General features: G+C 43.1%; 1 protein-coding gene across 1 annotated transcript in view; it reads right to left on the bottom strand.

Annotated features, from left to right (window-relative positions):
- PCSK2 (proprotein convertase subtilisin/kexin type 2) overlaps window positions 1-22,310 on the bottom strand; it is a 137,466-nt gene that overhangs the window by 900 nt on the left and 114,256 nt on the right. The window contains exons 8-11 of the mRNA XM_081189108.1: window positions 21,485-21,660; window positions 9,682-9,897; window positions 6,700-6,800; window positions 4,634-4,861 (exon numbers count right to left, since the gene is read on the bottom strand). Coding sequence (XP_081045234.1) covers window positions 4,634-4,861; window positions 6,700-6,800; window positions 9,682-9,897; window positions 21,485-21,660 — 721 coding nt within the window. The remainder of the gene's footprint in view (window positions 1-4,633; window positions 4,862-6,699; window positions 6,801-9,681; window positions 9,898-21,484; window positions 21,661-22,310) is intronic.

The following is a 22,310-nucleotide window of genomic DNA, read 5'->3' as shown; positions in this document are numbered from 1 at the left end:
CTAGCTAACAGGACCAGTGGTCAGGGATGATGGGAATTGTAGTCCCAAAACATCTGGAGGGCCGAGTTTGCCTATGCCTGGGTTAAATGTTGGTTTTTGAAGACTTCAAAACAGATGAGGTTATGTAATGAAAGGGAATATAATTCCTCCTCCCATACTACCTGCCCGTGGACTGTCTCACCAGAATGGTGCATGCTCTAGTTATCTCTCGCTTGGACTACTGCAATGTGCTCTATGTGGGGCTACCATTGAAGGTGACCCGGAAACTACAACTAATCCAGAATGCGGCAGCTAGACTGGTGATTGGGAACAGCCACCGAGACCATATAACACCGGTCTTGAAAGACCTACACTGGCTCCCAGTACATTTCCGATCACAATTCAAAGTGTTGGTGCTGACCTTTAAAGCCCTAAATGGCCTCGGTCCAGTATACCTGGAGGAGCGTCTCCACTCCCATCGTTCTACTTGGACACTGAGGTCCAGTGCCAAGGACCTTCTGGCAGTTCCCTTGCTGCAAGAAGCCAAGTTACAGGGAACCAGGCAGAGGGCCTTCTTGGCAGTGGCACCTGCCCTGTGGAACCCCCTCCCACCAGATGTCAAAGAGAAAAACAACTACCAAACTTTTAGAAGACATCTGAAGGCAGCCCTGTTTAGGGAAGCTTTTAATGTTTAATAGACTATTGTATTTTAATATTCTGGTGGAAGCCGCCCAGGGTGGCTGGGAAAACCCAGTCAGATGGACGGGGTATAAATAATAATTTTATTATTATTATTATTATTATTATTATTATTATTATTATTATTATTATTATTATTACTACTGGGGTATGGCTCTTGCCAACCCCTAAAGTCATCCATGATTCCTATCCTTGACTTTGATTCAACCACCCACCCTACACACACACATTCTGTGGATGTGGGTGGGTGTCATCTCTGAAACAAATTTTAACCCCATAGCGTAGCCTAGCACCATGGACCAAAGTTTGGGTACAGTTGTGGGATTGTGGCCTGATTGGTTGTCACAATGCTCGGTGTGTGTGGGTGTGTGTGTGTTGTAGGATAATTAATTTTGCCATTTGCTTTCTCAAGACTTACTTAATATATTTTCTTGTTTCTAGACATAGCACCCAAGGTGGCTAACCCAAAAAAGCAAGAAAACAGATATATATAGATGACTGATAGAAGTGGGCCAATAAGATAAAAAAAACCTTATTCAAATCAAACAGCAATAAAATACCAGAAAGAGAGAGAGAGAGAGAGAGAGAGAGAGAGAGAGAGAGAGAGAGAGAGAGAGAGCACATCAAAATATTTGAAGATGAGCCATAAATATATCAAGTCAGCTTGACAAGACTGAGGCATGATGGCAAATGGCCATTAGAGGAGAGGCTATTTAATTCACCCTTAGGGCCTGGTGAGCATTGAAACCACCACACGGTAGCTTATTAAGAGAAGCCTAGTTGCCTGTGCAATAGCTTTCCTTCTTCCCACTTAGGGAAAAACATTGCTTGTATGTTTCGTTGTCAATGAGGTAATCACACAATCAAATTTGGTTTGAGACCTGGATCCATGCTTAATATATGATCCCTGATTGGTTGAAATCAGGACTCCCTGGTCCTGAATGGGGTAACTGTGCCCCTGAAGGACCAGGTGCGCAGCCTGGGAGTCATTTTGGACTCACAGCTGTCCATGGAGGCGCAGGTTAATTCTGTGTCCGGGGCAGCTGACTGGAAGTGGCCACCAAGACAATATAACACTGGTCCTACATTGGCTCCCAGTACGATTCCAAACACAATTCAAAGTGTTGGTGCTCACCTTTAAAGCCCTAAACAGCATCAGCTCAGTATACTTGAAGTATACCTGAAGAAGCGTCTCCACCCCCTTAGTTCAGCCTGGACACTGAGGTCTAGTGCTGAGGGTCTTCTGGCAGTTCCCTCCCTGCGAGAAGTGAGGTTACAGGGAACCAGGCAGAGGAAGAAGAAGAAGAAGAGTTTGGATTTGATATCCCGCCTTTCACTCCCCTTCAGGAGTCTCAAAGCGGCTAACATTCTCCTTTCCCTTTCTCCCCCACAACAAACACTCTGTGAGGTGAGTGGGGCTGAGAGACTTCACAGAAGTGTGACTGGCCCAAGGTCACCCAGCAGCTGCATGTGGAGGAGCGGAGACGCGAACCCGGTTCCCCAGATTACGTGACTACCGCTCTTAACCACTACACCACACTGGCTCTCTCGGTAGTAGTGCCTGCCCCTGTGGAACACCCTTCCATCAGATGTCAAGGAAATAAACAACTACCTGACTTTTAGAAGACATCTGAAGGCAGCCCTCTTTAGGGAAGTTTTTAATGTTTGATATTTTATTGCTTAATAATAATAATAATAATAATAATAATAATAATAATAATAATAACATTCTGTTGGGAGCTGCCCAGAGTGACTGGGGAAACCCAGCCAGATGCGTGTGGTATAAATAATAGATGATGATGATGATGATGATGATGATGATGCAGTAATGAAGTGGGAGGGAGGGGAGCTACAGAGCAGCATCAGATCACAAAAAAATAGCTGAGAACAGATGTGGGAAAATGAATGTAAAAGGGGAATATAAGCTTTCCCTCCCCCATGGGGGATATTTTCATCCTCTCTCCCATCTCACAAAATGGCACTCTTCACATCAGAAACAGAACCTCTTGAAAACTCAGCACAACTCTAATTCTTACTATTGTAAACTTAAGGGCACGTCTTTAACACTTCTTACTTTCACGATATACATGGAAACCCCTAATGAATTCTATATCAATAAAATAAAGTAGCATGCTAATCAAACTTTTGCAAACCATTAACCTCTTCATTCTAGAGCTAGATCTCTTTTATTTCCTATAAAGCACAACCACTTTGGGAAATAACACTGAAAAGGTGAATTGCAGCTGTTAGAGGCATAAATTGTCCATCATTAGGTTAGTATTTCAAATAACTCAATTGAACTTTAGCTGTTGCAGTCAATTAGCATTAATTGATTTGCTTGTTGACTCATTCTGTTTACTGCATGAGGATAATCAGAAAATAATTGGGCTGCCTGGCCCTTAATTGGAGATTTAGCGAACACTGAGCAAACAACATATTTAGTGCTGCGATGGTACAGCATTCAAACACCTTGTATGGCGTTCTTTGAAGTGTTTTGGAGTTATCACCAAATGGCATAATAAATCAATGAAGGATATAATAAGGTAGGCCCAGCGATCCCTTGGCTCCTTTTAAGGAGTCCCAGAGGCCCTAGGATGCATCAGATCCCCCCCCCCCGACGTAAAAGAGAGAGGTCTCAGAGTGGGAGATCTACAGGTCCTCCCCCCACAACTGCAGAAACTTCTGCAGCCCTGGCATTTGAGCCTGTCATGCGCCCCAATCCAGCACTAGTCCCAGGCAACTATTAGTTTATCACCACTGCTTAGCCACCCTGAGTGGTACATGCACACCAGGTCAGGACGGAGATCTTTATATAAATGATGTCACCAACGTTTCGATTTACTGGGCTGGAAACACATACTGTTCCAGCTTGAAATGTTCAACTGTTTTATGGGTTGGGTTAGCTCAGTATGTTCTTGTCCAGCTCAGAAAGCAAACTCATTGTTCATAGCACGATGAGTTGCCTGGGACTAGTGCTGGGCACATGCTATGAACAATGAGCTCTGAGTCATGGAGTTTTCCATGTTGCCTCAGCGCTCCACAGGGAGATCAGGTTCTTGACAAAATCTTCAGGCATAAGAAACAAATGGGCATGTTGTTTCCAGGGCACCTGTTGCTTTTACTGAGTGCTAAGGCGTCCTGGAAAACTACAGTGTCCAAAGAGGAGAGGAGGCTCCACAGAAAGGCTTTCCAGTTATTGCTTCTGCTTCTGCTGCTATAGCCACTGTCACAATCAATTTAAAAGCTGCCCTTTGAAACTGATATGGCAGAAAGTATTAAAGACATAAAATGTAATGTTTGTATGCATTTGCAAAGAGAAGTTTGCGTTAGGCACGGGAGGTTTCACTCTGGCGAATGCGGAAGAAAAGGTTGGATGTTTCTGTTTCAACCCAGAAGCCTGAACTGCAAATCTGCAGAACAAGCAAGTTACTTAGGTACCAGAGAAAGGAAAGTTTTTGAACTGCATTAAGGACTAAAAAGAAGACTACACTACTACTTTGTTTAAGAGCAATGTGTTACTTTGTATATTTCAAATGTTTATATGTAACTATTTTAAAACTGTTTCCAGTAAAGCTTTGGAACTCATTCTTGTGGTGGAGAACATTCATTTCTACTTGCATAGTGTTACCCAGATTTGTTGCTACTATTGCAAAGGCAAGCTCCATCACTATAATTCAGCACACAACTCTTCTTCAAGCAGGAAACTGCCTTATGTTTTGTCTGCCACCTGACAACCCTGGTTTCATACCTGAAGTAAACTGTTATGCACCTCAAAACCTCGCTACAATATCCACTCCCTTCAAAACAGCTAAAGGTGTCTTCTGAACCACTTTGGACAATATTTTTTTTCTCTGAGACAGTATGGCAGGTAATCTTATATTCGTAAGTGACACAATCCCGCTGATTATAACGAGACTACCCCTGAACTGAACCCCTTATGTTTGTTATCACTTACTGAGGCTCTTGTATCGACCCACCGACACAGTGAAATCTTTCTGGAACCGTCTTCCAGTCTTTAGCCATCTTAACCATTGCCCCAGCATCAAGGACGCCATAGCCAAACAGGTGGTTGAATTCTAGGCCGACACCGTTTCTTCGCCACTGGTGAACCTCGTCATGAAGTTGATTCCTTTTGGAGGTGAGCACCGTCAAATGTTGCATGTCTCTCCATGTCAGATCCAGGCTGCAAGAGAGCAATATGGTAAGAGATGATATCTCTAGGCAGCGGCATAGAAAGAGGGGTGGGGGTGGTCCGCCCCAGGTACCATCATGGAGGGGGGTGACAAATTATCAAGGAACAATTACTACCCTAATAGGGCGGTTCATAAAAAACTTTTTTTAAAAAATGCCTGCTCCAAAGATCTTATCTTACTACACTAGGGATTATATAGCTATATATGAAATTCCATGCATATCAGTTAATATCTTGACGACGAAAATAGCTGTTTACTTGGCCGTTTTCCTATGTCGTGAAGGCTGAAATTTCAATTCAGTGGAGCACTTACTGTTCCCAACCCTAACCCTGCAGAAAGCCATCTAATTAGACTTTAATTTGATTTTGACATGTTTTTAGGAGGTAATGTAATTATTGTTTGATTTTATACCAAGGTTATGTATCTGATGTTAGCCACCCTGAGCCTGACTTCGGCCGGGGAGGGTGGGATATAAATACAAGTTTATCATTATTTATTATTATTATTCCTTTGTAAGAAAATAGGAAATAACGTAAAACCATTTTTGCAGGCAAATAATAATAATCAATGTGGGGGGGGGGGGTTTACCACCTGACCTTCCTATGCCTCTGTGTCTAGGAAGGGTTTTATAGTTCTCTTAACCATTGAAAAACTTCCAGAGAGCTGTCTGGAGAAATCCACAAATAATATGTTATGTTTATGAGAATTACAGAGAGGTGAGCAAGCTTTGGAGATCATCAGATTTGCCTCTCATATTTCCAGAAGGACAGCAGCCATTTGCTTTTGCATCCCAGAATGCCTTGCTGCAATCTAAGGTCCTTTTTGCACCAAGCATAGCACTGTTCCATTATTACCAGCCATGGCATGAGCAGTGGGGCAGAGCTGGGGAGTCACCCTCCCAGTATGGACATGGCTGATGTTTACTTGGATGGGGCTAGGGTCAAGCAGGGGCTAGGTCAGGCCCCTGAAGTTGTACCAAGAGCAATGCGTTGGTGATGAGAAAGGAATGACCATTCCATCTGGCAAGCTGAATTTCATGCCCTGACAGAACAAGTGACATTGTGTGACATTGAATTCAACATCATGCTATGTTTTTGTTTTTGTTTTTTTTAAAAAAAGGTAAAGGTAAAGGACCCCTGGACAGTTAAGTCCAGTCAAAGGTGACTATGGGGTTGTGACACTCGTCTTGCTTTCAGGCTGAGGGAGCCGGCATTTATCTATAGACAGGTCATGTGGCCAGCATGACTAAACTGCTTCTGGCGCAACGGGACACCATGAGGGAAACCAGAGCGAACGAAAATGCTGTTTCCTTTTCCACCGCAGCAGTACCTATTTATCTACTTGCACTGGCGTGCTTTCAAACTGCTAGGTTGGCAGGAGCTGGGACAGAGCAATGGGAGCCATGCAGATTCGAACTGCCGACCTTCCGATCGGAAAGCCCAAGAGGCTCAACGGTTTAGACCGCAGTACCATCCGCATCCCTGCGCATCATGCTATGACACACATTCCATCAGGACAAGCATTTCAGCTTTCCCAATGGAAATTTGCATTTATTTATATGCACTATCAACATATGCAAATTTCATGCAAATCTGTGTTGTCTGGTTTGATGATGCATAAATGGCCAGGGGGGAAAAGAGCAACAGAAGATGGTTAGGGAGAAGCCGAGTGCATTTACATTAGTAAAATTACCTATTCAAAAATAAACCATTTAATGTAACATGGAATTTTGCGTTTTGGCTCATGCAAGCTTAAGAGGTTTGTTTATAGCCATAAATAGGAGTAATTTAAATTCGTAACAGTATAATTGATGGCTGTTTTCACTCACTTTGCCTCCAGTGCCAGTGCAAACACTCCCGCAGCCTCTGGTGCGGCTGCAGATGTTCCAGAGTGGCGCAGCGTACAGTTGCCATATAAATCTGTCGTAGCCTGAAAGAAGAATACAGAAAAATTAACCTGGGGGAGGGAGAACATTCCATTCTCCTACAAGCTGGAAAGGCAGATGAAAATGGTATGAAATATTTTTGCTTAAAAGGGGGATTATTTTAATATACTTCAGTTCTTTTCATTTACTGAACAGCAGCAGACAGTTAAAGTATTTTAAAAAAATAATTAGGAAAATGTAATTAACAGTAAATACTAACTTCATTTCAGATTCATTCACCAGTTATTCAAAATTCAGTTAGATTATTTGTTTAATAACAGAGACACAGAGGCTCCCACCAGGAGACTAGAGGGAGGGGAGGCCATGTTTGCTCATATCCCTTTACCCCTGAAGACCCCAGTGCCAGCTCTCATACAGTTCCAGAGGGTCCCCCAACGCAATATGAACTCTGGATCCAACCCATCAGGAGCCAACCTAGGGCTATCAGTTTCTATTGGCTCACCGTCGTAGAAGGCTGAGAAGCTTTGTGTAACACAGTCACTAAAGGTTAACTATAAGCCAATAATAATAATAAAGGTGAATGAATGAATGAATGAATTTTATTAATGCGGTCACAGACCAGCAATAATAAAGGTAAAGGTACTCCTGCCCGTACGGGCCAGTCTTGCCAGACTCTAGGGTTGTGCGCTCATCTCGCTCTAGAGGCCGGGAGCCAGCGCTGTCCTCAGACACTTCCGGGTCACATGACCAGCGTGACGAAGCTGCTCTGGTGAGCCAGAGCCGCACACGGAAACGCCGTTTACCTTCCTGCTAGTAAGCGGTCCCTATTTATCTACTTGCACCCGGGGGTGCTTTCGAACTGCTAGGTTGGCAGGCACTGGGACCGAGCAACAGGAGCGCACCCCGCCGCAGGGATTCGAACCGCCAGCCATGCGATCAGCAAGTCCTAGGCGCTGAGGTTTTTACCCACAGTGCCACCCGCGTCCCTCCAATGATAATAATATATTATTTATACCCTGCCCATCTGGCTGGGTTTCCCCAGCTACTCTGGGTGGCTCTCAAACATTAAAAACTTCCCTAAACAGGGCTGCCTTCAGATGACTTCTAAAAGTCAGATAGTCGTTTATTTCCTTGACATCTGATGGGAGGGCGTTCCACAGAGCGCCCACCACTACTGAGAAGGCCCTCTGCCTGGTTCCCTGCAACCTCACTTCTTGCAGGGAGGGAACTGCCAGAAGACCCTCAGCCTTGGAACGATGGGTGTGGAGACGTTCCTTCAGGTATAGTGGGCCGAGGCTGTTTAGGGCTTTAAAGGTCAGCACCAACACTTTGAATTGTGCTCAGAAACGTACTGGGAGCCAATGTAGGTTTTTCAGGACCGGTGTTATGTGGTCCCAGCAGCCACTCCCAGTCACCAGTCTAGCTGCTGCATTCTGGATTAGTTGCAGTTTCCAGGTCACCTTCAAAGGTAGTCCCACGTAGAGCACATTGCAGTAGTCCAAGCGAGAGATAACTAGAGCATGCACCACTTTAGCAAGACAGTCTGTGGGCAGGTAAGGTCTCAGCCTGCTTACCAGATGGAGCTGGTAGACAGTTGCCCTGGACACAGAATTAACCTGCGCCTCCATGGACAGCTGTGAGTCCAAAATGACTCCCAGGCTGCTCACCTGGTCCTTCAGGGGCACAGTTACCTCATTCAGGACCAGGGAGTCCTCACACCAGCTCACCTCCTTACCCCCCAAAACAGTACTTCTGTCTTGTCAGGATTCAACCTCAACCTGTTAGCCACCATCCATCCTCCAACCGCCAATTTGATGGTCTGGATGCCACGTCAAGCTGTGTGTCAGGAATAATGGAAGCGAAACATTTCGAACTCCTCCTTGCAGCTGCACAGGAAGGCAGGAGGCATGCTGCAACTTCTTCATGTCATGCTAAGCCATGGTTTCTATGATTTTAATGATTGATTGATTGATTTGATTTCTATACCACCCTTCATTCAAGGATCACAGGGCGGTTTTCAATATAAAACACAAAAATACATACCATAATAACAAACAAAAAACAATAACTCCCTGTTCCCATGGTTTAAAAGGCTAAATGTGGCCAAAGCATACCTTTCCTGGCCTGTTTTCCTATAATGAGTCAGTTTTGCAATGATCATAAAAGCAACATAGGCCCAGTCTTCTTAGGACCATGTCAATGAAAACATTTTCAGGTACACCAGTTACCATGGGATTATCACTGAAGGCTGATCCCAAGGAATATTTTTTTTTTTTTTGGCTGGGCAAAAAGAGTGAAAGTTGGTTTCACCGGATAATGAACTTGAACTCATCATGTTTTCTGGGGGTTTTTAAAAGATGCTTCCAAATCAGAACTCACTGGGTCCTTTTGAAAATATGGTTTGCCGCTACATGGTGAAGTCTGAACAATGGTAAACTGAACAAGACCAGGGTATAACTTGAGACGAAATATACAGTGGTACCTCAGGTTAAGTACTTTATTCGTTCCGGAGGTCCGTTCTTAACCTGAAACTGTTCTTTACCTGAACCACCACTTTAGCTAATAGGGCCTGCTGCTGCTGCCGAGCCGCTGGAGCCCAATTTCTGTTCTTATCCTGAAGCAAAGTTCTTAACCTGAAGCACTATTTCTGGGTTAGCAGAGTGTGTAACCTAAAGTGTATGTAACCCGAGCTACCACTGTACCACTGTACTCTATCTTAGGGCAGACCAACACAGCTGTTTCAAAACCACATTTCTCTCCAGCTCCTCCAAGCGTTAAATATCTGCTCTAGTCATTAGATGCTTGCTGGGAAGATTTAGCAAGGCTTAGTTGGTCAAAAGATGTAGAGGGGTGTTCCTTCCTGGAAAGGAAGACCCCTTAATGTTGTGAAAAGACAACACTACAATTTGTGATTTCTCTACTCACCACGCCAGCTTCGGGATTTCTCTTCCTCCCATTGCTAAAAGTAGAAGCCAAGGTTGAGGAGCAGCTTTCATCATACAAAGCCGTCCGGCCGTCGTTAATAGCCGAATTGATGGAGATGGTCCACATGCTTGATGCATAACCGTCACAGTTGCAGTCATCGTAGCTTCCTCCATCTCCAGAGGCCCACACATAGATGCTTCCCTTGCCGCCTCGGCCCTGTGGGAAAGGGGAACTCAGAATTGTCAGGTTCAGGCTATATACATAGGCTCATGTTATTGTGGAGCTATATTGTGGACACGGGTGGCGCTGTGGTCTAAACCACTGAGCCTCTTGGGCTTGCCGATCAGAAGGTCGGCAGTTTGAATCCCCACAACGGGGTGAGCTTCCATTGCTCTGTCCCAGCTCCTGCCAACCTAACAGTTCGAAAGCACACCAGTGCAAGTAGATAAATAGGTACCGCTGTGACAGAAAGGTAAACAGCATTTCCATGCACTCTGGTTTCCCATTGCACCAGAAGCGGTTTAGTCATGCTGGCCACATGACCCGGAAAGCTGTCTGTGGACAAACGCCTGCTCCCTTGGCCTGAAAGCAGAGATGAGCGCCACAACCCTGTAGTCACCTTTGACTGGACTTAACCATCCAGGGGTCCTTTACCTTTTTTACCTTTTGTATTAATATGGGGAAATGCAGCTCAATTCACAGCTACCCAAAGTGACAAATGTATTGAGTCCTACACACTTTTGTTTGGGGCAAATCACAGCCATTCTTTTGCGCTCAGGATGTTGCCCTTTAAATCTCTATTTTCTCAGTACACAAAAGAATTTCCCAGCAGTTAGTAAGACACACATGAGAGAGAATCAATTCCAGGGATAATAGGAGCAGAGCCAGTGTTTTGTTGTGACGGACACAAGTCCACTTTACCAGCTCTGCCCTTTGGTTATCTGACAGTCAGGCACAATTAGAGAGTTTATGCTCGAAAGCATCCCTGGTTTGTTAAGAAGGCTGAGTAGCTTTGACACACATATGTCTGTTTTGACAAAAAAAAGAGATATAATAAAGCAACTCTACAATAGACCAGGAATGGGTAACTGGATCTGGAAGCCCAACTATCAGCAATCTGACATCACACTGGTGTTTGATGGCCCATTTTCATCCGCACCTTGAAATTCAACCATGTTGGGTGAGTGACACTTTGAAGCCGAGACAATCAGCTGATCATCAAGGCTTCACAGCCCAATTGACAGCTCTCTGCAAGCACTGATGATCAGCTGTAACGAAGCCTGCAGCCAGAAGTTCCCCAGTGTTGCAATAGACAAATATGATGGGGCTCTTTAAACAGGGAAGGGTGGGACAGAGAGAGCTAAGAAGATCAGTAGGATCACCTAGCCAGAAAGAATTTCTGTGTCCTACCAAAGGCTACTTTGGGCAGATCGCCATCATAGACTTAGGGTCTAATGAGACAAGATGCCCATTCACACAATCAGCAATTGTTACGATCCAAATAAATAATCAAATATTTCAAACTATTTAAATTTAATAATAATAATAATAATAATAATAATAATAATAATAATAATAGACTCTGGTTCAATACCGCAGCCTGGAAGATGATGGAAGCATTCAAGTTTATCAAATATACATTCCCATGTACCACCAACAGCTCCCAAAGTGGCCTAACTTGATGTATGTCTGAACATATATCGAATGAAAAAGCACATACTCATTTTTTAAAAATCTTAGATCAGGTATGGTCAAAAAATCTGGAAAAATAAGAAAAGTTCATCCACATAGAATCATGCCTGGAATGTATACGTGTGTGTGTGTGTGTGTGTGTGTGTGTGTGTGTGTGTGTGTTCTCAACTTCATAGGTTTTTGGTGGGTGGGCAATAAGCCAATATTACAATAGGCCCCTTGCAAGAGCTCCTCTGGATTCTAACTAAGAAGCTGTGCAAAAGGGAATCAAAACCTAATTCTGATTTGAAATTGCAAATGGAAGATAAAAAGCTCCTGCTGTTTTTTCTTTATAATGGCAACATAAAGCATCTGGATCATTTTTATACAATTGTAGGGATGCGATCTGAGTGTGTGAAGAAATAGAGCACACCGCTTATGTAATGATAAGAGCTTCTAATTTGTCGAGGCTCCTCTGAATAAAGCATTTTATATATGAAACTACTCCTCATTCTTGGTGCCTCTTGTTGGACCCAGAAACATTCCGTCTTATGTATCAAAACCAACTGATACAGATTCATTTGATCAGATTGAAGAGCTGGATGGCAGAAACAAGAGCAATTGGTAGCCCAGACTTGCCAGCAATTTGATCTGTATTAACACTTGCCAATAGCGCAAGTAAGGTGAAAGTGGAGAGGAGAAATGCAAAATAACCTAATTTAACAGATCTTCTGGAACAGGAACTGTATGTAAAGATGCAGGGTGAAAACTTCCAAATTGAGAGATGTGCTAGTCCAGGAGTGGCCAACTCCCAAGAGACTGCGATCTACTCATAGAGTTAAAAACTGGAGGGTTCAGGTCAAAGTTGTAGCTTCTTTGGGAGGAGTCAGTAATCTACCGGTGATCTACCACAGACTTCCAGTGATCTACCGGTAGATCACGATCTACCTGTTAGGCGTGCCTGTGCTAGTCCATAAGAGTATGAACTTTGCAAAGGCAGGGGTTCTAAGACCTGTTGCCATCCAATCGATAGTGGCCAACATTCACAAAGAAGCTGCCCTTCACTCACTGAAGACACTGAGGTAACACTTATAAGAAGGTCTGATCAAAGAGTAAAGATATAGATATATGAGATATAAATGGCAATGTAATCACAATTCCAGCCGTAACAGCACACCTGGGATGTCAACAATCACCAATAAGGTAAATGAAGGATCCTAAAATGGGAGAGAAATACAAGGTGTGACTGGGAAGTTCGGTGAATGGTCACAGAAATCGGACAGAAAGAATTATTTGAACATACCATCAGCATCGGAAACCAACGAAATGCTCACAATTGTGGAAGGAGATGAAGTTATAGTTTGAAAGACAGTGTATGAGTGGTTTAAGCATTTCCGTGAGGGACGGCAAACCACCGAAGACGACTCTGGGTCTGGCAGAGTAGACCATCAACGAGCAGAACGGTGGCAAATGTCGACAAAGTTCATGAGTTATTGATGCGGAAGAATTGCATATTCTGCGTGAAATCGTCACTGAGCTTACTGAGTTGTCCCACCCTCCATATTCTCCTGATCTGGCCCCACCGGATTTCGTTCTTTTTCCAAAACTGAAATCTGCACTGAAAGGGCATGGCTTTTCCAACATTTCACATGTCCAAGCTGCTGTGACGAGGGAACTGAAAGCAGTACGAAAAGAGAATTTCTCCAGAAGTTTCCAACAGTTCTACGAACGTTGGAAACGGTGCATTGTATCAGAGGTGGCCTACTTTGAAGGCCTATAAAGCATGGGTAGGCAAAGCAAGGCCCGGGGGCTGGATCCGGCCCAATCGCCTTCTAAACTTGGCCCATGGACGGTCCGGGAATCAGCGTGTTTTTACATGAGTAGAATGTGTGCTTTTATTTAAAATGCATCTCTCGGTTATTTGTGGGGCATAAGAATTTATTCATTTCCCCCCCCAAAATATAGTCTGCCCCCACAAGGTCTGAGGGACAGTGGACGGGCCCCCTGCTGAAAAAGTTTGCTGACCCCTGCTATAAAACATGTATGTTCAAATATTTCTCGCTGTCCGATTTCTGTGACCATTCACCAGACTTTCTGGTCACACCTTGCATTAGGCTGCTGCTGGACTTGAAACATATATGAATATTCTTGGGTTGACGTGCAGAGAAGTTGCATTGAGTTCAACGACACTTACTCCCAGGTGTGTGGGTTTAGAACTGCTGTCTGAATTCATTTTAATCTTAGCTTCTCAGTGACTTATTCAGTGACTTGCATAGTTCTATGACATTGCTACTCGTATTTCCCCACTGTTCACCTTTAACAATGACAAATCCAGTTGCTCATAACTGTGGCTAAAGGAAAATGAGAACAGCCATTTATTTTTTAACACCTGGGTTTTTCCTTCCACTGGAGAACCCAATTACAATGCCTTGATTAGAACATAAATTCTTAATACTTCCCTCCAGGCAATTTCCACCTTTGCAGAATTTTTTGTGCCTTAGGCACAGCCGTCTTACTGAGGCAATATAACATTCACTGGCAATGCAGGAAGGAAGGTACAGATGACACATTGCAAATTGTGATGAAGCTCAGACCACAGCCTTAGTAAAAAAAAAGTTTGATCTTTTTCCAAGAGCGACTTCTTTTTGAAAAACCTGCTGATGTAAAAAGCCAACCACACACACAGCAATTGGCTGTTTGAGAACTTTTTTTCCATTAAACAAGGATAAGTTGAAACTGGATAAACGCTGTTCATGAAGCCACAAATATATAAACCAAGACAATATAAGCAAGTTCAAAGATCTTGGGTGTAACGTTAAAATGGAAACGAAGTTGAAGAATCATCATGCTTACAAGGCATGATTATCTTCATTCTTACAGAGCATCCTCCTCTAACTTGGTGTCCTATAAATGTTTTAGATCAGGCATAGGCAAACTCGGCCCTCCAGATGCTTTGGGACTACAAATCCCATCATCCCTAGCTAACAGGACCAGTGGTCAGGGATGATGGGAATTGTAGTCTCAAACATCTGGAGGGCCGAGTTTGCCTACGCCTGTTTTAGATCACAACACCCAGGAATGATGGGAGCTGTCCAAAATATCAGGAGCACAACTTGGCTGAACCTTGGCTTCTTCTGAGCCCCTTCTCGAATACTGAGAAGTATCATTTTCAGTTTAGCAGCTCATTAACATTCCCGATGTGCCTCTCTTGCTCAGCCAACATTTCAGTTCTCATTATTGATTCATGAGTAATCACCTTTGTATATTAAATTCAAGCTCTGGTTGGCAAAGGAAGAGTCCGCAATGTTTATTCAGCTAGGAGTTATATTAAAGATCCATGACATTTCTGTAGAATAATTACTTTACTATTCTGAAAATAGTCCTAATTGGATTTATATTATGCATGTAACAGAGATCTCAACTATGCAGAGAGGGAGAAAGAAAGGGGGGGAATCACATAAAATTAGAATGTGGATACGGTTCATAAAATAATAATAAACAAACTTCATAAAAATACACTACTTCTAAAGTTTGCAAAAAAGACTTTTTTTCAATTATTTTTCTTCTCCAAGGATGCTAAGTGAACTCACCAAAGCTAGATTCCAAAAAAAGAATAGGACTATTCTTTTATCATATGCAGACGAACATATTCAACATCGTACATAGATGGTAAGGTATAGATCTAAGAAGTTGTGGGATTATCCAAAGGTCTACCTAGTCCATCAATCTACTCCCAAATGACGCCAACCAGATGATTTTGAGAATCCTACAAACTGATGGCATTTGCTCCCCGTCCTGCCTTCCCCCCAGCAGCTGCTATTTATCAGCCTTCTGTATCCTTTACTGTCAGGGAACTACCATCAGCTCAGAGGCGAGAGATAGCGGGGCAGCTGTGTTACAGGGAGCCTCCGAAAATCTTGTGAAGCAGTTCCTCTTCCAGCAAGGAGGAAAGCCCCACCTCCAGTGGAGAAGAGGTGCAAGGACCAGAGGATGCTAGAAAGAGCCTTAACACCGCACCTGAGCAAGCCGGAGAGGAGGGAAGCACGCCCTTGCCATCGCCAATCATGCGCAGTAGTCTGGGGCACAGGGAGGGGCGGAAAAGGCTGGGGGTGACGAAACTTTTATGTTGGGGGAGGTACAAAAACAGACCTCTCCCGGATTCTGCTAGCCATTGAGCCAGACATGAACTTATGACGCTCTTCACTGTAAGTAAAGGTAAAGGGACTCCTGACCATTAGGTCCAGTCGTGACCGACTCTGGGGTTGCGGTGCTCATCTCGCTTTATTGGCCGAGGGAGCCGGCGTACAGCTTCCGGGTCATGTGGCCAGCATGACTAAGCCACTTATGGTGAACCAGAGCAGCGCACGGAAACGCCGTGTACCTTCCCGCCAGAGCGGTACCTATTTATCTACTTGCACTTTGACGTGCTTTCGAACTGCTAGGTTGGCATGAACAGGGACTGAGCAACTGGAGCTCACCCCGTCGCGGAGATTCGAACCGCTGACCTTCTGATCGTCAAGTCCTAGGCTCTGTGGTTTAACCCACAGCGCCACCCGCATCCCTCACTGTAAATAGTTTACACCAAAATAAAACCTGTAAAAGACAGGTCGGATACCTGCCTGGTTACTCTCGAGCAACTGCAACCGTTCCCTCCTGTTCTTTGAGAGCATAAACAAGCATGCAGAAGGAAGTGATCCAGTTGGCATAGTGTACTCAGACTTTCAACAAAATACCTCACCAACAACTCCTGAGTAAGCTTAACAGGAATGGAGGAAGAGGAGAGGAATTAGTTAAGCAACAGGGAGCAGAGGGGTGGAATAAATGGAGAGTTATCCAAATGGAGAGATGAAGAAAGTGGAGCCCCTCAAGGACTGGTATTTGGCTTCTTAATTGGGTGAGCAGTGAGGTGGGCAGGTTTGCTGAGAATACTAAAGTGTTCAGAGTCACAAAGAAATCACAATGAGAGATTGTGAAGAGTTCCAATGGGGCCTCTAAAAAGTGAGTGAATGGGCAGTAAACTGACTTGGACCTGGGAGTCTGACCCATGAAGCTCACTAAGACAGTCAGAGTCTCCCAGCCTAACATACCTTACAAATGATATTGTGAGGATATGGGGAGGTTGAGAAACATGCATGACAGCTTGAGCTCCTTAGAGGAAAGGTGAGATATGACTGTAAGAAGAAAATAAAATTTAAAAATCATACTTTTTTGATCCATTTTGGACTGGGGCTGGATGGTTATTATCTAGCCCAAAAACTATTCTGAAGGGGTAGAAAACTTCGAAACTAATATCTGAACACACCTTCCTTGGCCAACATTTCCTTCTTTTCTTTTTGAAAACTTTTCATTTATACTTTTCATATTTATACATTTCATTGATTTTACAATCATTTTGACATTTCAAAACTTGACTTCCTTCCCCCTCTTTCTGCGGTTTCTTAAATTTATTTTTAATATCTTCTGCATATTCAAATAAACTTAATTTGCTCATTTATCCATCTTTAAATATATACTCTTATGAAACTGCAGGTTATTACAGTAATCCTGCCAATGTTCTAATCTGTTTACAGTTTATCTGTAAATATTCCATTAACCATTTCCATTCTTTTATAAATGGTTTGTTATCTTGATTTCATATTTTCCGGTAAGTTTCACCATTTCTGCATATTCCATAAGTTTTTGTATCCATTCTTCCTTTACTGAGACTTCTGCTTCTTTCCACTTTGGGGCAAGTAGCATTCTTGCTTCTATAGTGGCTAGCTTATGTAAATAAATTTCTATACAATTTAGGTGGTTCTGTCCCTATAATTCCCCAAAGAAAAGCTTCTGGAGTTTTTTTAAAAAAAATAAAAGTTATTTTGAACATCCTTTTCAATTCATTGTATATCATTTCCCAGTAAGCTTTAACCTTACTACAAGACCACCACATCTCAGCCAACATTTCAAACCTCACAGGTAACTGCAGTTATTATTGAGATGTGATGAACTTGATAGCTGACTTTTCCAGATATATGATTATTTTGAGATAAAGGATTATGATCTCCATCTATGAGACTGCTACAAAACTGAGAATATTTTGCAAGTTGTGCTTTCTGTCTTTAATAGCCCCCCCCCCCATTTTTGCCAGGTTAGTACTGCTGACGCTTTGAAATGGAACATCGTAGCAGGGGTGCTAATTATCTGACTTTAGCAGCAACCACTGAGAGCTTTCCAAAGAAAAGAAAGGCTTGGATGTTTCTGTGCATAAGCGAAAGGCAGAAAATACAACAAAAAAGAAGAAAAGAGCATCCAGGGGAAAATATATATAGTCATAGTTCCCTTTTTGAAGAAGAAAATGCTTAGGAGTAAAACCTACACAAATCCAGAGTGGAGTCCTTAAGACGGTTGGATGTGTTGGCTATTTGCAGTTTAGTAGCGCTGAAGAGAGCTTGCTGGGGAGACCATGCATAACAAGGAACTCAAAAATAACTTCAACAAGGTTTTAATAACAAAACCAAAACTCCTTTTACACTAAAGATAACAACAACAAACATGACCCATGACCCAACCAGCGACCCAAGACCCAGGGTAAAGGGAGAGCTAGGTGCTGCTCTTTATATATTATATCCAATTGCTGACACAGCTTAATTAACACAACCTAGCAGCACCTGCTATGTTTCACAGCTGTAAGAGTGGGTCTTGTTATTTGCCCTGGCCCTTAAAGACATACACAACTTGTGAAACAATAATGAACCTTCACATTTTAAGGCGACCATTCAACAGGATGGTCTCATGTAAACCTCCTTCCAGAAACTTCTGAAGCTCAGTGATGCCAAATGCATTGCTCTACCTTCCTTTGGACCACATCAGTGAGGCTGAGGGTGTCATCTGGGCAGCCTAGGACCTCCATACACACTGCCTAGGCTAGCACCCCAAAGAGGTCACTTTGATGCTGTGAATGCAGCAAAGAAACAACACTGGAGGAAACCATTATAGGTTACCGGTCTCTACAGCCACAGCAAGTGCTGTGATTCTCCAGCGGTGTGACTTCGCCCCCGGAAGTGAACTCCATTTTCTCAAGAGACAGACCGACGCCAACAACAATAGTTTAAAGAAGTCCTACATTTGTCATTCATAAGATTCATAACCAGGGGTGTCATTCCCACTCTGGGGTTGAGCTGGGCAGCCCCACCTTTCTGGCTGTTCATGAACAGAATACAGTTGTACCTTGGTTCTCGAACTTAACCCGTTCCAGAAGTCCGTTCGACTCCTGATACTGTTCGAAAACCAAGACACAGCTTTCAATTGGCTGCAGGGGCTTCCTGCATTCAACTGGAAGCCACATCAGACGTTTGGCTTCCGAAAAGCGTTTGAAAACCAGAACACTTACTTTTGGGTTTTTGGCGTTTGGGAGCCAAAACGTCCGAATACCAAGGTGTTCGAGAACCAAGGTACGACTGGTTTTTTTAAAAAAATTTATTTATTTAATTTAAATTCATCATTAATACACATATACAAGCATACAAACATACATTTCATACAATCCTTAAAAATGTTCAAACATACTTACACTCAATCGCACAAATAGTTCCTTTCCCCATCACCATCCACCAACCCTTCACCCCACCTTTGTGTTTGACTTCCAATCTACTCAATTACAATTTCTTTCCACTTCTATTACTTTCTTTCACACACCTTTACCCTAATTTCATACTTCTTTTTCTATTACACATTGTTTTCCATCTTATTTGATATTTCAGTATTTGAAACGGAACTTGTTTATTCTAATAGGAGTTCTGATTTTTTGATATGATTTTGCAAGTATCTTTTAAACATCTTCCAGTCCCTATCTATCTTTTCTTTTGAAATCCTTCCAATTTCTTCCATTGTTTTGGATATATTGTAATACTCCAATAATTTGGCAAGCCACTCTGTTTTTGTCGGTATTATACCACTTTTCCAGTTTTTCGCAATCAATAGCCTTGCTGCTACTGTTGCGTATAAATATAAGGTCTTATCTTCTTCCTTTAGGCTTCCTGGTACTATTCCCAATAGAAAACCTTCTGGTGTTTTCCTAAATGAGTATCTAAACATTTTTTTCATTTCATTATATATTATTTCCCAAAATTGTTTGATGTTTAAACAATTCCACCATATATGTATCATAGTACCTTTTCCCGTGTTGCATCACCAGCAGATATTGCTACAGTTTTTATTCATTTTTGCTATTCTTTCAGGTGTTAAATACCATCTATGCTGCATTTTAAGGTAATTTTCTTTCAGTATATAACACATGGAAGAACCAAGGTACGACTGTAATGGAAAACCTTCCTATATTTGATTTGGTTACCAGAACAGGTCACAAGAATCATAACAGATTTCAGCTGACTAGTTTGTATTCCAGACAATGTCGAGCCCTACTCAAACAGTTGCCTGTATGCTCCACAAAATGGGAGGACAAGACGAGAGGATTGAAATAGTCTTTTCTATGGAATCCTGCACACAATCTTTGTAATCCAAAAGTAAAGCTCTTTCAAAATGGACTGGGATCCAGAAAGGTTTAGATTAGCTTGCCTTTTAATACAATTTGCAACAAATTGTGGAAGTTCACGCTGTGGAAGTTCTCCATGCTTCATCCCTGACACTTCCTTTGTCCTCCTCATGCCCTTGTGGGCTGTGTCAGTACAAAACACCACACGAGATCAGCAAGGAACATGGAATGGGCTAAGATTTACGACTCATTAGGGCAGAGCTATTAAATATATTTCTGCCATGCTTGGATATTATTAGCAGGTTAAGTTCACCGGAAAAGATGTGAAAAGGTTTTTAGTGAGAAATCATCACAGACAATAGAAAGAAATTATTCGGGTGGAAAATGAGCAATTGTACAACAGTTCTGCTAGATCTCCCTAGATTTACTGTGCAGCCTAAATAAGTTGATATACTATCACTAAGGACCAAACCAGAATACCATGATTAGCAACCACATCTAATAATAATGATGATGATGATGATGATGATGATGCCAGGCACAGTCCCTGCCCCACCCAGTTTTCATTAGGAGCACATAAAGCAGGCAAAAATCATCCTGTGTGGAAATTAGAATTACAAAAAAAGTTCCCATTTGCACCAATGGGAGCTTTCCCCCTCATATGTGCCCATGGGAGCTTTTCTCCCAGTGCTGTCATTCATGATGGTGGTGTGATTGTTTTTCAGGATTGCAGCCATGAAGGGTTAAACTTCCCCTCCCTGTGTGTTGCAATCTTAATACAAATTAGGGGTCCTGTTCCTGGTATTTTAATATTTTGATGTAAAACAGATGTAATGGCTAATTGTGCTATTAACGTAGCACTTGTTTTAACACTAAGCAAGCAAGTTAATCATTCTAATGTCATTTTGTGATGGCAGTTGCAATGAAGAAGGATGGGTGAAAAGGAAAATGGGTGAAAGGGAAAATAGAAAAATTACTAACCAAATTAGGTAAAGGTAAAGGGACCCCTGACCATTAGGTCCAGTCGTGGCCGACTCTGGGGTTGCAGTGCTCATCTCGCTTTATTGGCCGAGGGAGCTAGCGTACAGCTTCCGGGTCATGTGGCCAGCATGACTAAGCCGCTTCTGGCAAACCAGAGCAGCGCACGGAAAAGCCATTTACCTTTCCGCCAGAGCGGTACCTATTTATCTACTTGCACTTTGACGTGCTTTTGAACTGCTAGGTTGGCAGGAGCAGGGACCAAGCAACGGGAGCTCACCCCATCGCGGGGATTCAAACCACTGACCTTCTGATCACCAAGTCCTAGGCTTTGTGGTTTAACCCACAGCACCACCCGCGTCCCAGCTAACCAAATTAGTGGAGCAAAAATTCTCAGTAATTCTGAGGGCTGGGTTTATTTGGAGCAGCAACAGCAATCTCTCCCCCTCTCCCTCTCTCTCAGTGGCATAGACTTAAATGGAATAAAGAATTAAGTAGGGAAGATCCTTCAGCCAATTTAGTGATATATAAGATCAAACACAGTTCCAGGTTTGATCTCCTCTGTTAGTGAATTGGTTATAAGGACCTTCCCTGCTGATGCTTTGTCCCGTTTGAGCTCTTTTGATCACAAAAGTTCAGACATCACAGGGACATGATAAAACTGTTTTAAACCAGACACATTACCTTATTCACACCATCTGCCATGGCTTGTAAGGTGAGCTCTCTTGGTCCATCCACAGTCTTACCATTATCGGTCGGGCCCCAGCTGGCACTGTAAATATCTATTATTTGAGGCATGTGGCTGATCGAGGAAGCTTCTATGATGTCTGTCATGAATGGCTGATCCAGCATTCGGATGCCTGTGGATTTAAGCAACATAAATGTGGAGAATGAGTGGAGGAAACAGGTCTCAAGGTCACTAAGGTCTCTTGACAAGTATAAACCCTGCAACACCAATCTTGGATCTGCATTGTCTTTCACAAAACGTGATCTCATACACAACTTTGGCAGAGGCAGGATTTAGTTCTTCTCAATTTTCTGAATGCAAAGCTTTGCAGTTAAAAAAAAGGTAATCCAAAAGCCTGGCTGGGTCTTAATGGAAGGTAAGGTAAAGGTAAAAGATCCCTGCACAGTTAAGTCCAGTCAAAGGCGATTATGGGGTGCAGTGCTCATCTCACTTCAGGCTAAGGGAGCCGGCGTTTGTCCACAGACAGCTTTCCGCGTCATGTCGCCAGCATGACTAAACTGCTTCTGGCACAATGGAACACCGTGACGGAAACCAGAGTGCATGGAAACACCGTTTACCTTCCCGCCACAGCAGTACCTATTTACCTTCTTGCACTGGTGTGCTTTTGAACTGCAAGGTTGGCAGGAGCTGGGACAGAGCAACGGGCGTTCACCCTGTTGTGGGGATTCCATCTACCAACCTTCTGATCAGCAAGCCCAAGAGACTCAGTGGTTTAGGCCACGTCCTTAATGGAGCACTTTAGCTTTGGCACCATCCACAGGC

The sequence above is a fragment of the Podarcis bocagei genome, assembly GCF_964188305.1.
Source record: "Podarcis bocagei genome assembly, chromosome: 3".
In the NCBI taxonomy this organism is placed as follows: Eukaryota; Metazoa; Chordata; class Lepidosauria; order Squamata; family Lacertidae; genus Podarcis; species Podarcis bocagei.
The sequence above is the reverse complement of the archived record's forward strand: the minus strand, read 5'-3'. Positions and strand labels throughout refer to the sequence as shown.